This window comes from Tachysurus fulvidraco, chromosome 20, assembly GCF_022655615.1.
Source record: "Tachysurus fulvidraco isolate hzauxx_2018 chromosome 20, HZAU_PFXX_2.0, whole genome shotgun sequence".
In the NCBI taxonomy this organism is placed as follows: domain Eukaryota; kingdom Metazoa; phylum Chordata; class Actinopteri; order Siluriformes; family Bagridae; genus Tachysurus; species Tachysurus fulvidraco.
Window position 1 is genome coordinate 2,011,970 of NC_062537.1, and position 14,475 is coordinate 2,026,444.

At 44.0% G+C, this 14,475-nt stretch overlaps 1 protein-coding gene across 1 annotated transcript in view; it reads right to left on the reverse strand.

The window, feature by feature from the left end:
* LOC113650389 (CXADR-like membrane protein) overlaps positions 1-13,839 on the reverse strand; it is a 44,245-nt gene extending 30,406 nt beyond the window's left edge. The window contains exon 1 of the mRNA XM_027158733.2: positions 13,528-13,839. Coding sequence (XP_027014534.1) covers positions 13,528-13,564 — 37 coding nt within the window. The 5' untranslated portion in view covers positions 13,565-13,839. The remainder of the gene's footprint in view (positions 1-13,527) is intronic.
* Between the last annotated feature and the right edge of the window lie 636 nt (positions 13,840-14,475).

The following is a 14,475-nucleotide window of genomic DNA, read 5'->3' on the forward strand; positions in this document are numbered from 1 at the left end:
TGTCCCTCTGTGCTCTGTGGCAGCGAGTCGGTAAAACGATATTGCTGTTTAAAAATGCTTACGGGAGCTGTGATTCAATATGATAAGCTCATCTACGGGGGAAGTAATTAGCCGAGACCTACGCTAGCCTCACACGTGCACAGTGTGAGCCGAATAACATTCAGGAGTTTAGCATGCTAATTCGCTTGTCGACCTGCGGTGCTGTAGTAGTAACAGTAGTAGTAGTAGCATCGGTTGCGGTCTTAACGGTAAAACCGAGCGGTCCGTCCGTATTTATCCTGGTTCGCTAATCTCAGCCATGATAGCTGATGATTTCTGCAGTTTTAGCACCTTTGCGATTTATAATTATCCACCATGTGTTGGATATCAATGTCGCTTCGGTGTAGATGATGTGAAGCCTCCAGATGAAGTGTCAGCATTTTAAAACAGACAGACGGAGCTCACATGGTGGCATATGTTGCTTCACATGGATGGTCGATCGGATTCGTTGGAGGGAGGAGAGTTGAAATCGAGTCAAAAACAGCAAACGAAACTTGAAAATCTGTTGATGTTTAAGGATCAGGGGTTCAAACCCCATCACCAAGCAAGGACTTTGACCCGATCTACTCCAGGGCTGCTGTATCATGGCTGTCTCAGGGCTGCACTCTGACTCTAGCTTCCTAACTAGCCGGAATATTGTGTGACAATAAAGGATTCTTCTTTTTTTTTCAAATCCATGACATTAAATGGGATTTTGGAGAAGGGTGAAGAACGCCAGGATCTGCTACGGGGTTTAAAGTTCCCACTCCGATTTCCATGATCACTGGAAAGCAGCGAGCATGACAACTGACAATGTGTCATGGAGAAACTGAACAGGCTGAGAGGAAGGTGGCCTCCATGGCCAATGGCATCGGCAGCATGTCACAGACTTGCTAGAGACATCCTGCTACCCGCTGATAACAGCTCGACCCGCCACTAATCCGTCCGCCGAGCCTTACAGCCTTGTGTGCTGAGATTCAACAAGGCCAACTGGATGCTAATGCTCCATATGGAGGTTTCACCAAACATCGATGATCTCGGAAGTCCGGCTAAGCCGAAAGTGTCGTCGCAAAACCTGCTGCCTATTTGTACAGTCGCTACATCGATCTGGAGTTCTCGATTCTGATTGGTCAGGCGGTATCTCCTACACACACGCTCCTGTCTCACAAAACAAATCCACACACCTAACAAACTCCACACACGTCTGTCTGTTTCTTTCCTCCTGCCTCCTTTGTTCTTCATCCTAACGAGCTCCCAAACTAATTGGCTCTCGCACCTTTTCGGAATAAAGGGAAGGAAAATAAATCAGACGCGTCGCTTGACGGAATTTAAAAAAACGCCGTCGGCCACCTGGGACGAAGAGGACGTGTTGTGCTGTGATTTAATAAGAAGAACCGACGGTGCAACCTACCGCGATATCACACCGGAGCTAAATAAGCTCTCCTCAACAGGGCTTAGTGGTTAGCACGTTCGCCTCACACCTCCAGGGTTGGGGGTTCGATTCCCGCCTCCACCTTGTGTGTGTGTGGAGTTTGCATGTTCTCCCCGTGCCTCGGGGGTTTCCTCCGGGTACTCCGGTTTCCTCCCCCGGTCCAAAGACATGCATGGTAGGTTGATTGGCATCTCTGGAAAATTGTCCGTAGTGTGTGAGTGTGTGAGTGAATGAGAGTGTGTGTGTGTGCCCTGTGATGGGTCGGCACTCCGTCCAGGGTGTATCCTGCCTCGATGCCCGATGACGCCTGAGATAGGCACAGGCTCCCCGTGACCCGAGAAGTTCGGATAAGCGGTAGGAAACGAATGAATGAATGAACGAATGTCCCCAACAGGACAGACGATAGGAATTACAGAACACAGATTAGATTTTCACTCAGTTTGGTTAGAAATAAAAACAGAACTGGCCTGGAAAGTTCTCGGACCGTTTAGTGAAATGATTTCCGATCAGAACGTATTTGGCAACCCGAACAATGCGTCTCGGGAGCTGTAGTGCGTTTGTGAGGAAATAATCAAGGAAGCAACCTCGGTAGTCTGGCATCAGTGCGGTAAGGCCGCTTAAACAATCGTGGAGGAGGAGGAAGAGGAAGAAGGGGACGAAGAATAGAGCGAGTGATTAAAAAAGCTGCTGACTTAAGGAGGAGAGATGGATGGCAATTCAGGAGGCAGAGCAGATTCTGTGTCGTTTCACTCTTAAGGATTTTACAGTACCTACACCATTCAATGGATGCTGCGGTGTGTGTGTGTGTGTGTGTGTGTGTGTGTGTGTGTGTGTGTGTGTGTGTGTGTGTGTAGTTGTAAGAGAGAGTACCCACTCATAAAAACGTCAGACATGGAGGACAGGATTATACGGCAATGATGGGAACAGAAACAGAATGGAAGCATCAGAGAGCGAGAGAGAGAGAGAGAGAGAGAGAGAGAGAGAGTAAGGGGGGGTAGAGGGATAGAAGGGGGGATTGTCGACAGTGCAGCAGCAGTGCTAGAACAGGTTGAACTATGAGCGAGACGTGCCAACACTGCAGAGATGGAAGGAAAGAAAGACAGAGGGAGGAAAAGGCAGAGGTAAAGAATGTGAGAGAGGCAGAGATGGAAGCAAAGCAACAGAAGAGAGAGGAGTTAAAGGAAGGCAGATGGAGGTGAAGAAGAAATGAGGAAAGGGAGAAGGAAAAAAGCCAGGGTTGAAGGTGAACGGGAAGAACGAGAAGCAGGAGAGAGGTTGGAAGTTGTGGAAAAAAAGAAAAAATGGAAGAGAAAATGGAGGTGAAGAAGGCAAATCGGGCGGAGATGAGAGAAAAGAAGGAGAAACAGAGAGGAAAGAAGGAGAGAAAGGATGGAGGTAAAGACGGAAAGTGGAAAGAGAAGAAAGAGTCAGAAATGGAGGGGTGAATGAGAAACAGAGAAGAAAAGCATGGGTGGATGAAGAGAAAATGGAGGTGAAGAAGCAAAAGTGGGTGGAGATGAGAGGAGATAAAGAGAAAGAGGGGGAAGAGAAAAGATTGAGGTAAAGATGAAGGAAAAGGCAGGATATTGAGGAAGAAGGAGAAAGAAAAGGAATCAGACACAGAAGCCAGGATAAAAAGATTGATACAATGATGGAGGGAGTAAAGATGAAGAGACAGAAAAAAAAAACAGAGGGGGGGTAAAAGAAGGCGAGGAGGATGTGCGGTGGGTAAGAAGGGGTTTGACAGAAAAGGACACCTATGCATCATTTCATTTTTCTGTCAGAGCTTCGTATGAGTTCTCTCTCTCTCTCTCTCTCCCTCTCTCTCTCTCTCTCTCTCCCTCTCTCTCTCTCTCTCTCTCTCTCTCTCCCTCTCTCTGTCTCTCTCTCACTCTGCCACGTCAGCATTCTGCAGGATGTGAGAAGCTTGATCGCAGCATGTAAGCTGAGTCATGCCTCTCATTAGCACACAGAGGTGCCGTGTTCATCAAAAAGCGCACACACACACACACACACACACACACACACACACACACACACACACACACACACACTCACACACACTCACACACACACACACAGTAGTGCAGTGTGTACAGTAAGGTGAAGGGAAGGTTATATTACTGGCAGTGTGCAGTACAGGCAGCGCTCGATACCAGAGAATCCAATACACCCGAGATCATACAGCAGAGAGAGAGAGAGAGAGAGAGAGAGAGAGAGAGAGAGAGAGAGAGAGAGAGAGAGAGAGAGAGAGGCATAGATCATCTCAACACCTTTAACTGTGGTATTTTTTAGCTGAACGTCGCTCTTCGTTGTCCGTATAAAAACTCAGCTGGTGCATCATCTTCTATCCTCTGCAGACATCATAATTCCGACTTCCCGACTCGTAAAAAAACCAGAAGCGCTTTACTATGTTTACATTACATTTAGAGCGAATTACATCATCTCATTTTTATACAACTGAGGGGTAAGGGCCTTGCTCAGGGGCCCAACCGTGGGAGCCTGGTGGACCTGGAATCGAACTTACAACTTTCCGATTGGTAGCCCAACACCTTAACCACTAGGCTGCTAAGCGTTTTTTTTTTTGTTGTTGTTTCCATAGCAACGGCTCATTCTCAGAGACTTAAGGAGTTGTTTTTATGGATTTAACGTTTATGGGAAGAAGTCTCCAGTGTCAGCGCTGGTGAACAGTCTGGCACCGGTAGCTGTGGGGTTTAAATCCCACATGCACAAAATACAGAACTATATAATTTCAGCCCTAAAAACTCCCACAGACAGTGTGTGTGTGTGTGTGTGTGTGTGTGTGTGTGTGTGTGTGTGTGTGTGTGTGTGTGTGCTCAGGTAGGAGTCTTGTTCCTCAGCAGGGGGGTGGACAGAAGGCAGCCTGTAATGATGACCTGGATAACAGCACAGAGGAAGTGAAGTGACAGAGCAACACACCGTTAGCACATTTCCAGGACGCTGCGTCGGCTTTCCTCTTGTTAGCGCCCACGTAAACCCGGCTTACACCATCCGTAGTCGCTGTCATGTCCTCGGAAAATGGCTCGTCTTGTCAGCTACATGCACTAAGAGAGAACAATGTTTTTTTTCTTTTCTAGACATCAGAATCTAGATCTCTCTCTCTCTCTCTCTCTCTCTCTCTCTCTCTCTCTCTCTCTCTAGCTTCTCTCTTCAGACAAAATGCTAACAGTGCTCTTAATTAAATTACGTTTCAGCTAAAGACTAGTCGCACCGATTGCTAGCCGCAGTACTCACCTGGAAGCTAAGCAACTAAACCTTCATGCAGTCGTGTGAAGTTTGCTAAGGCTATAGCGCCATGCGATAACTTTAGCATTAGCATCAGCTAAGGAACAGCTCAGAACTGGAAGATTAGATATCGTAGCAGTTTTAGAACCCAATCTATAACTGTAATTATACAACAGTAGAACTGAACAGAACAGCTAACGCTAATAAGGAGGGATGAAGGACTTCTGTGTCGCGTTCAAATCCACATTAGCCGTGCGAGAGTTTTAGCGATCCTATAAAGCCAAGCCACAAAGCCGTCGCTCATCTTGTTAGGCGTCTAAAACAAATACACACATGGGTAATTATCATCCTTGTGGAGAGCGATCCCTCAAGCTGTGCTACGGCAGAAAAGCGCTTAATACGATTCCTCTCTCAGATCACACCCTAGCTGATAAAAAAAAAAACTAAACAAAAAAACGAGTAAGCGGCTTAAGCGTTAAAGAAGCAGAGAGAGAGAATCAGAAGCTGTTTAGCTGAGTCACATTAACTTCACCCCGTTTGCCTCTCCTGGATTTTAATTGGCTTGTTAGCGAGCAGTTTATGGAACAGAGACATGTCCTGAGCGGCATGCCCGGAGCGAACAGGTTAACAGAGTACAAAGCTTCGGATAATGCAGTTCTCTTTCCAAGAATCTAAACTTCTTCATGGGCCGTGAGAACAAGACGAAAGAAGAAGCAAAGTCGGAACCGGTTTCATCCGGTTGAAATCTGTTTATAGTTACGTTTAATTTATGGAATGTCTTTAAAACAGGGCTTTGTCTCTTTCTGACACTGGAGACTCCTTCCATAAATGTTTAATAAGCTCAACAGAAACAAAATTCACCAACAATTCAGCAAACAACATGTATTATTATTATTATTATTATTATTATTATTATTATTATTATTATTATTATTCATTCATTCATTCATTCATTCATTTTCTACCGCTTTTATCCGAACTTCTCGGGTCACGGGGAGCCTGTGCCTATCTCAGGCGTCATCGGGCATCGAGGCAGGATACACCCTGGACGGAGTGCCAACCCATCACAGGGCACACACACACTCTCATTCACTCACACACTACGGACAGTTTTCCAGAGATGCCAATCAACCTACCATGCATGTCTTTGGACCGGGGGAGGTAATCGGAGTACCCGGAGGAAACCATGCAAACCATGAAAACATGCAAACTCCACACACACAAGGTGGAGGCGGGAATCGAACCCCCAACCCTGGAGGTGTGAGGCGAACGTGCTAACCACTAAGACACCATGCCCCCCTATTATTATTATTATTATTATTATCCACTGTACAAGTTCCAGTGAATGAGCGGTTACTATAGCAACGCTTATCTATTTGAACAAACCATGAACATGGTTTATTTCAAACATCAATGCCGGTCATCTTCTTCAGCCTGACACAAATGTCACTCCTGTGTCCTGTACTCTAAATGGCACATTGTTTTCTAAATGTCACATGTGGACACACACAAAGCCGGAGCGCCGTCACACGCAGAGACCGCCGGCTTTTGCCATTCGCAGCACTGCAGTTATGCTGTCAGGCAGCATGAGCGAGGAAGGTAAAGGAGCTGCGAATAAACACGGGAAATCTAACGGCTTTAGCGTGCAGAGGTGGTGGTGGTGGTGACGGTGGTGTTGGTGGTGGTGGCAGAAACACGACGGCACCTGCATTAACCGGCGACTTTGACATAATACCATACTGTCTGCTCAAATAAAGGCTTTCAGAGCCATGCAAGCTATTTTGAGCATGCTCTGTGTGTGGAGGAAGCGTGCTTGACGTGTGGCAGCTACTGAATGCTAGACTTTTTTTTTTTTTTAAATAATAATAAATGACAAAATGTACTAATGGGAAAAAAATGACTTTGAATCAACCAGAAAGAAACAAGACGGTGTTCAGCAGCACCATTGAAGCACACCACCCCCGTTTAGCCGTTGCACATATTTAAAAACCTGTATATTTAATTTTTTTTATTAAATCATTTTTCAAAAGTGAATCTGAGTTAATATGCTTTCCCCCCATCCAAAAATATTCCTTATTTTGTGTCATTTATTTATTTATTTATTTATTTATTTATTTTTAACACATATGACATCGTTATTAGCAGGGCTTATTAAGCCTTTTAAAATGTAGCATAAGCATCTAGCATTCAGAGCTACATTAAAAAAAATTAATAATTTTAAAAAATATAAATATATAAAAACAAACAAACAAACAAACAAACAAACAAATAAATAAATAAATATCAGCCCCAAACAGTACTTATTTATAATAGATAGAGAACTGACTGAATATACTCTTCTTCTTCTCGTGATCTCTGGAAAATTGGGATGATGTCGAATTATTTGTTCTATTCCGCAGTGGTGGATCTGTTCAGGTAAGAGGTTCTTAACTTTTCTTACATTACTGTACATAAATATCACTCACACGTGTCAAAAAAAAAACGTGTTAGCTTTTTGAGGATTAAAAAAAAGCCACGCCCCCTTTCCAATACTAAAGAAACGACCATGATCGACCGTTTCTTTCTTTTACTCGGTCATTTCTGCTCAGAAGTACATCCATGACTGATTCTCGCTGCCCACAAAACCCAGAAAGTGTGTGTGAGATGGGCACATAAATTGTTGCCAGACCGAGAAAAAAAAGAAAACAGGAAGTGCTGATTTGCTTCACCCTTCGCAAATGTTTTTTTTTTTTTATACGTAATTCAAACCACCTGTGTGCGTCCACTCCGTGCCCAAGCTGTGGGAACAAAAGATTAAGACTTGAAAAAAAACATGCTAAAAAAAATGATGAAAGTTTATGGCAAGAATTCCACCTTCATCCAAGCTAACATTTATTTATTAACTAGCTATCTAGCGCCAGAGAATCCTGACAGAATTCGTGGTATAATTTCTGGTGGCCGTGGTATAAGTACAAGCTACTGTAGCACTACTCATGAATCAAGATGCTAGGCTAAATTCTGAATAAGAGTAAGAGTAATATTTCTAATGCAGTTGTAGAAAAAAATAACACGAGATCGCATCGACGTCGTAGCTTTGAGCTGTCGCAGTTTAGTTTACGTCAAGATAATATTTCGCGAGTTAGCATGCTACTGAAATTGTGAGCTGAAACAGCGACCATTTTCTGTCAAACTTAAAAGAGGATCGATTTGACGATCCAGTCATTTTGCCTAATTGTGACATAGCAAAAAGCTAATCTTAAACTGCTATGTATGTTTGTTATCATGGCTACAATGTTGGCTTTCGAGGGACCAGTGTAGAAATCTATATTTTTTATGCTAACGTTAGATACAGTAAACCTTGCTGTAATTTCTAGAGCTAATTACCAGTTTACATTGCTCACAGTGCATTATGGGTAAAGACTGTAATCTGCTGAAATTTGATTAAAGAATTATATTTTGTTAGCGTAAGAATTGTAGCTGACAACATGGCCGGAGTTTATTGAATTGCTTTATTTGCAAAAGTTTGGCAGGTCTGCTTCACAGCGGGGGGTTGGGGCTGGCAGAGGGGAAGGGGAGTGTTAGCTCCAGGCTACCTGAGGAGAACGTTTACAGAGAAAACACAGCTTTATTAAAAACATGTGCCTCTTTTCGGCCACCCTGAACACAAATATTGTGTTTGTGGAGAAACGGATAAGAGCAGAACAGAGTGTTTGTCTACGACGGTTCACTCCGTCTCCGAAATGAAGAATGATCGTCTGCACAGACGATTAGCGTTCCGCTCGTTTATCCGAGAGATAAATTGCTGAAAGCTTTTATGCCACAAAATAGTGACCGATTAGTGTGTGAGATGTTGGTGTTTATTAGGTTTCACATTTAACCTGAGCCTAAACTGCAGAGAGCTAATGTTAGCACTTTCCTTCTATCCATCTCTCTCTCTCTCTCTGAACAGATGGTGCCACTATTTCAGTTTGTTTCTGGGTCGTTAAACAGAATTCTTTAATGAAATTGAGCCTTTCGACTGTATTTCACTTGTGTTTCAGTGTTTTTCCTTTGGTCAGCTAAAAAACAACAACACAATGATGTCATTTTTTATATCTATTAATTTAAGTGGTCAAAGGACCAGTGAATCACTCATATTAAAGGAGGTGTGTCAGTCCCACAAAGGGGAGGGGCCACAAGTAGGAGTGATGATCTCTCAGTTAGGCAGTTAGGGTGTGGTCCTGTGTCTGTCAGAACCTAGTGAAAGAGGCGTGGCCATTGTACATGTTGGCTTAAAAACGGGGGCGGGGCTGCACTGCCTGTGAGTACCTTGTGAAGAACGTGCGGCCTTCGTATAATTCAGGCACTACGACAAAAGTGTGGCGGCTCTACATGAAAGAACCAAGTAAAGGAAGAGAGGTCATCGTATGTCAGTCTCACAAAAAGGGTCGTGGCTTCAATGTATGTCAGAACCTTGTGCCAGAGGTGTCTCTGTGCCTGTTAGTCACAGCAAAAAAAGCGTGGTTTCTTTGCCTGTCAGTTCCTAGTAAAGAACACGTGGTCTTCGTATCCAAAGGAGGTGTGGTCTCTGTGTCTGTCAGTCGTACTCAAGGAGGTGTGGTCTCCGTGTCTGTCAGTGACACTGAAGGCGGCGTAGTCTCGGTCAGACTGAAGGAGGCATGTCTGTCGCTGTGTCTGTCAGTCATACTGAAGGAGGTGTGGTCTCTGTCAGTCACGCTGAAGAAGGCGTGGTCTCTGTGTCTGTCACACACACTGAAGGAGGCGTGGTCTCTGTGTTAACATCTATTAAAGGTAAAGATCAGACTTTTTACCTTGATAAAAATGACTGTGTTTGTTGTTGTGTATGAGTCTCAATCATTCAGTGTTTTAATGATCTGTCATTCTTCAGATGTTCTTCTCTTTAATCAAGTGATTTGTTTGCACCGCTGAATCGTTTCCATGTTTATTAAAGTTTACAAAATCTGTAATCTAACATCACACGCTGAGCAAAGCCACAATCTGCCTCCAAGTTGCTTTACACAAGTGTGCTCCTCATTATGCTCCCCAAAGACAAGATGAACATTGTGTGTGTGTGTGTGTGTGTGTGTGTGTGTATTTGGGCTACTTTTATGAAAGTTCTCTGAACTTCACTCTTGGGAGTAGTAGTAGTTCTAGTAGCCTCCTGTGGAGTGTGCTTTCTAATAAAAGTGATCGCTAAGGGCTATTTCTGAACTCTCTGTGTTAAGTCCAGCTTCACATACTTCATATCTAAGTTTGTGTGTGTGTGTGTGTGTGTGTGTGTGTGTGTGTGTGTGTGTGTGTGTGTGTGGTGTGTGTGTGAGTCCCCAGTGGGGTGGACTGCTGTCTTTAATTAGCAGAGCACATCTCAGCAGGAGGACGCCGCTCACCGAGAGCCGTGTCACAACGGTCGGCCAAATCAGAGTGGCATCCACATCCTCCTACCACACACACACACACACACACACACACACACACACAATTCCCTTTGCACAACCAGACAGATTCTCTTACGTATATGACAGATTGAACTTTGTTGGCACACAAACACATAACACATAAACACACACACACACACACGTTATAATACACACTAATGAACAAGCTTGAAATGCCATGATTGTTTCATGGCAGTTTTGTTACACTATATAATTTTATTGTCATCATTTTTTTTAGATAAGTGAAAGGCCACGCCTTCTCTCCTGGGACTGACAGGTACAAAGGCCACGCCTCCTCTGCTGGGACTGACAGATACAAAGGCCACGCCTGCTTCAGTGGAACTGACAGAAGCAAAAGCCACACCTCCACAATCACATTCTGGTCTGTATCTTACTTATATAAATGACTGCAATTACAGTAAAGAGTCACGTTCAGACCCAGGGGTTAGCATGAGCATCATGCTAGCTATCTAAAAGTAAGGATTAGCATTAATCAAGTAAAAGAAGCTAAACTAAGCTAATTGGGTCAAAAAAAACCTGTATGACTAAGTAATGAAGGGTCAGATGTCAATTTGTTTGGCATTCCGTGTACTTCACGGAACCTGCCGCTAATGCTAATCACCTCGAGAGGTCGAGGCACGAACACGCAGGGTCAAAAAGGCCAAGCATATACAGTATACACTTAACTAGCCGAGCATTTCCTGCTGCTGGTTGGACGAGGAAGACAGAAAGGAGAGAGTAGAGAGGAGAAAGCAGGGATAGTGTGCATCACCGTGTCACTTCCCAACCTCCGGTTGTGTCCTCGCTGCGTCTGACAGACACATCAGCTGCCCCCGGAGATCTGGTTCTAAATATAGACCCTAACTTGTCTTTAACTCGTTCTCTCAATTGATTTACTGTTTAATGTGCAGGACTGCAGTAACAAAATAAATCAATATGTGTGCTGGATGAACACACGTCAGGTTCCTGAGAGAACCAGGAGAATTCATGAACCTGACATGCTGTGAGATACGACATATAAACCTCCCAGAGGTGATTATTTTCCTATAACATCACATCCTGAAGTGATTTATTTCTCTTAAAGCACAGCGTCACTTGTGTTATAGCAGTAATAAACAGTCCTTCCCTCACCGACCTTTATCTCCGTCTCGAAGCTTGTCATGTTACCAAGAAACCACAAAGTGTAAACTTCAATGTTCTGAAAAAAAAGATTCAGCTTTACCAGCGACACCGGAGACTCCTTCCTTAAATGTTAAATAAACAACTCTGTACAGAAAACATCACCAGCTTGACTGTTACGCACTTTTTGCTCTGAGAGTGCCTTCTAGGAAGTGAAACAGTTTGATTTGAGCAGGAAAGGTTTTTTTGTATTTTTAACCAAACAATGAGAGAAAGTAGGCTGTTTAATTAAAAATGAGCAATGCATTACAAGACAGAGTTGTCGTAAATTAAAAATACATGGGGTAGGAAGTGTCGGTGCAGTGTGGAGGCAGCGTGAGGTGGTTTGGTGCAGTATGTAGGCAGTGTGAGGTGGTGTGATGGAAGTGTGGGGGCAGTGTGAGGTGGTGTGATGGAAGTGTGGGGGCAGTGTGAGGTGGTGTGGGGGCATTGTGAGGTGGTATGGGGCATTGTGAGGTGGTGTGGGGGCAGTGAGAGGTTGTGTGGGGGAATTTGAGGTGGTATGGGACATTGTGAGGTGGTGTGGGGGCAGTGAGAGGTGGTGTGGGGGCAGTGTCAGGTGGTGTGGGGGCATTGTGAATTGGTATGGGGGCAGTGTGAGGTGGTGTGGGGGCAGTGAGAGGTGGTGTGGGGCAGTGTCAGGTGTGGTGGGGGCCTGGTGAATTGGTATGGGGGCAGTGTGAGGTGGTGTGGGGGCAGTGAGAGGTGGTGTGGGGGCAGTGAGAGGTGGTGTGAAGCAGTGAGAAATGGTGTGGGGCAGTGTGAGGTGGTGTGGGGTAGAGTGAATTTGTGTGGGGTAGAGTGAGTTGGTGTGGGGACAGTGAGAGGTGGTGTGGGGACAGTGGGTGGCAGAGTGGAGGCAGTGTGTGGTGGTGTGGGGCAGTGAGAGTAGATGTGGGGCCAGTGAGAGGTGGTGTGGGGGTCAGTGTGAGATGGTGTGGAGGCAGTGTGAGGTGGTGTGGGGGTCAGTGTGAGATGGTGTGGAGGCAGTGTGAGGTGGTGTGGGGGTCAGTGTGAGATGGTGTGGATGCAGTGTGAGGTGGTGTGGGGGTCAGTGTGAGATGGTGTGGATGCAGTGTGAGGTGGTGTGGGGGTCAGTGTGAGATGGTGTGGAGGCAGTGTGTGGCAGAGTAGAGGCAGTGTGAGGTGGTGTGGGGTAGAGTTGGATCAGGCGTTTGAGTGTAAACACTAAAATACCCAAAAGTTGCTCCATCACAGACCTACAGGACCACAGCTGAAGGATCTCTGCAGAACTGCTACTGCAGAATCTGGTGTGTGTTTTCAGCTCTGACACAGGAGACTGCGAGACCATCTGTAAAAGCGCCTGAGGCGGTGCTTCAGTTCTGCCCTAACGGATAGATGCGGCCCCTTGCTGAAATCCCCGACGGCATGAAGCCAGGCTCCTGAGTCAGGTCATGATTCAAGAACGGAGTCTCATAAAGTCTGTGAGTCTGCACCATGAGGCAGTGCGCTAAATCACGTAAACACACACACCATCCATCCTCAACTTTTATGGTGACTCACACTGCTGATTAATAAAACAACAGCTCAAAACCAATCAAAAGTAAATCATAACTGGTGGCTGAGTCGTGAGTTACACCTACACACCGACTCACTGGGGCAAAAAGACAAACAGTCAAGTACTTACACCATGAGTCATAATAACACGCTAATTAAAGTAATCAAGTAACGCAATTAAATCACGTATAGTTTGAATATTAGTTTGAAAGTGTGTGTTTAACGCAGAGGGGAAATAAAATGGATTTATTTTTTAAAGAGGACTTTGTAGGGAGTCAGCAAACTGGAAAAAAACTGAGACACTGCAGTTACAAAATAAATAAATAAATAAATAAATAAATAAATAAATAAATAAATAAATAGTCTGGAATAAAATATAAATAAAAAATAACGACATGAAAGTCATTAAAAACATGCATGAGTAATACGAATCATACGAATGAGTAATTAATCAATTATTTAATGAATAAAAAACAAAAAAAAACACGTGAAATAAATAGTTTTGACTTTTGATTATAAACGAGATTTAAAAAAAACTATGACATATTTGAATGATAAATAACAAGTAAAAAAAAACAACTATGAACAACACTGCAAACACAAACGCATAAATAAGTATGAAAAGTATGTCAAATGTGAATGGTTAAGAAATGGTTAAGAAATAAGAGAAATAATTAGATAACAATGAATTCATTCGTGCTGTGAGGTGCTGAAACTTACCCAGAAGAAGCAGCAGGGACCCAAAGGTAGCGGACATCGCGAGAGTCCCGTAGAAGACCTGGTGTGGGCGAACCCGGTCCTTATAAACCGTATCACAGCTCAGTGTGTGTAAGCTGGAGACTTCGGGAAACGCCGCAGCGTCTTCTGAGCATCCTCTGTGCGTACAGTAAAGCAACCAAAGTTCTGCTGCTTCTCTCTCTCTCTCTCTCTCTCTCTCTCTCTCTCTCTCTCTCTCTCTCTCTCTCTCTCTCTCTCTCTACTCAGCTCTCCCAGGCGGATGCACAGCTCCGTCCTACCTCGCGTGCGCTCCCGTTAAAACATTCACACACACACACACACACACACACACACACACACACACACACACACACACACACACACACACACACACACACACACACGCAAGCGCGCGCAGTGCGAGCGCAGTGGAGGTGTGTGTGTGACAGTGTGTAAGGAGAAGTGGGGACCTCTACAGTCTGAAACCGCACACACTCTCTGTGAGGTACCTGTATCTGTGTCCATTTTCACTGCTGTTAGTCTTCTTCTTATTAGCTACATCTTAATTAATATTTCTAAATTGCCTTACATTGTATATACCCACCTGATTTATGTTCATAGTAACAGCAATATATTATATTATATTATGTTCATATATCACATATCCTCCTGTATATTTCGGTTTATAGTAATAACAATATATTTTGTTTATAGCACATACCCTTCTGTAAATTTTAGTTTATAGTAATAGACATATGTATATTATATTTATACCACATATATATTCATCTGTACATTATATACATAGTACATATATATTAATTTGTATATTATATTCATAGAACATGCATAGCTGTAAATTACTGTTTATAGTAATAGCCATATATTTTGTTACAGCACATATCCTTCTGTAAATCTGTATATTATGTTCATAGTACACACATCTATAAA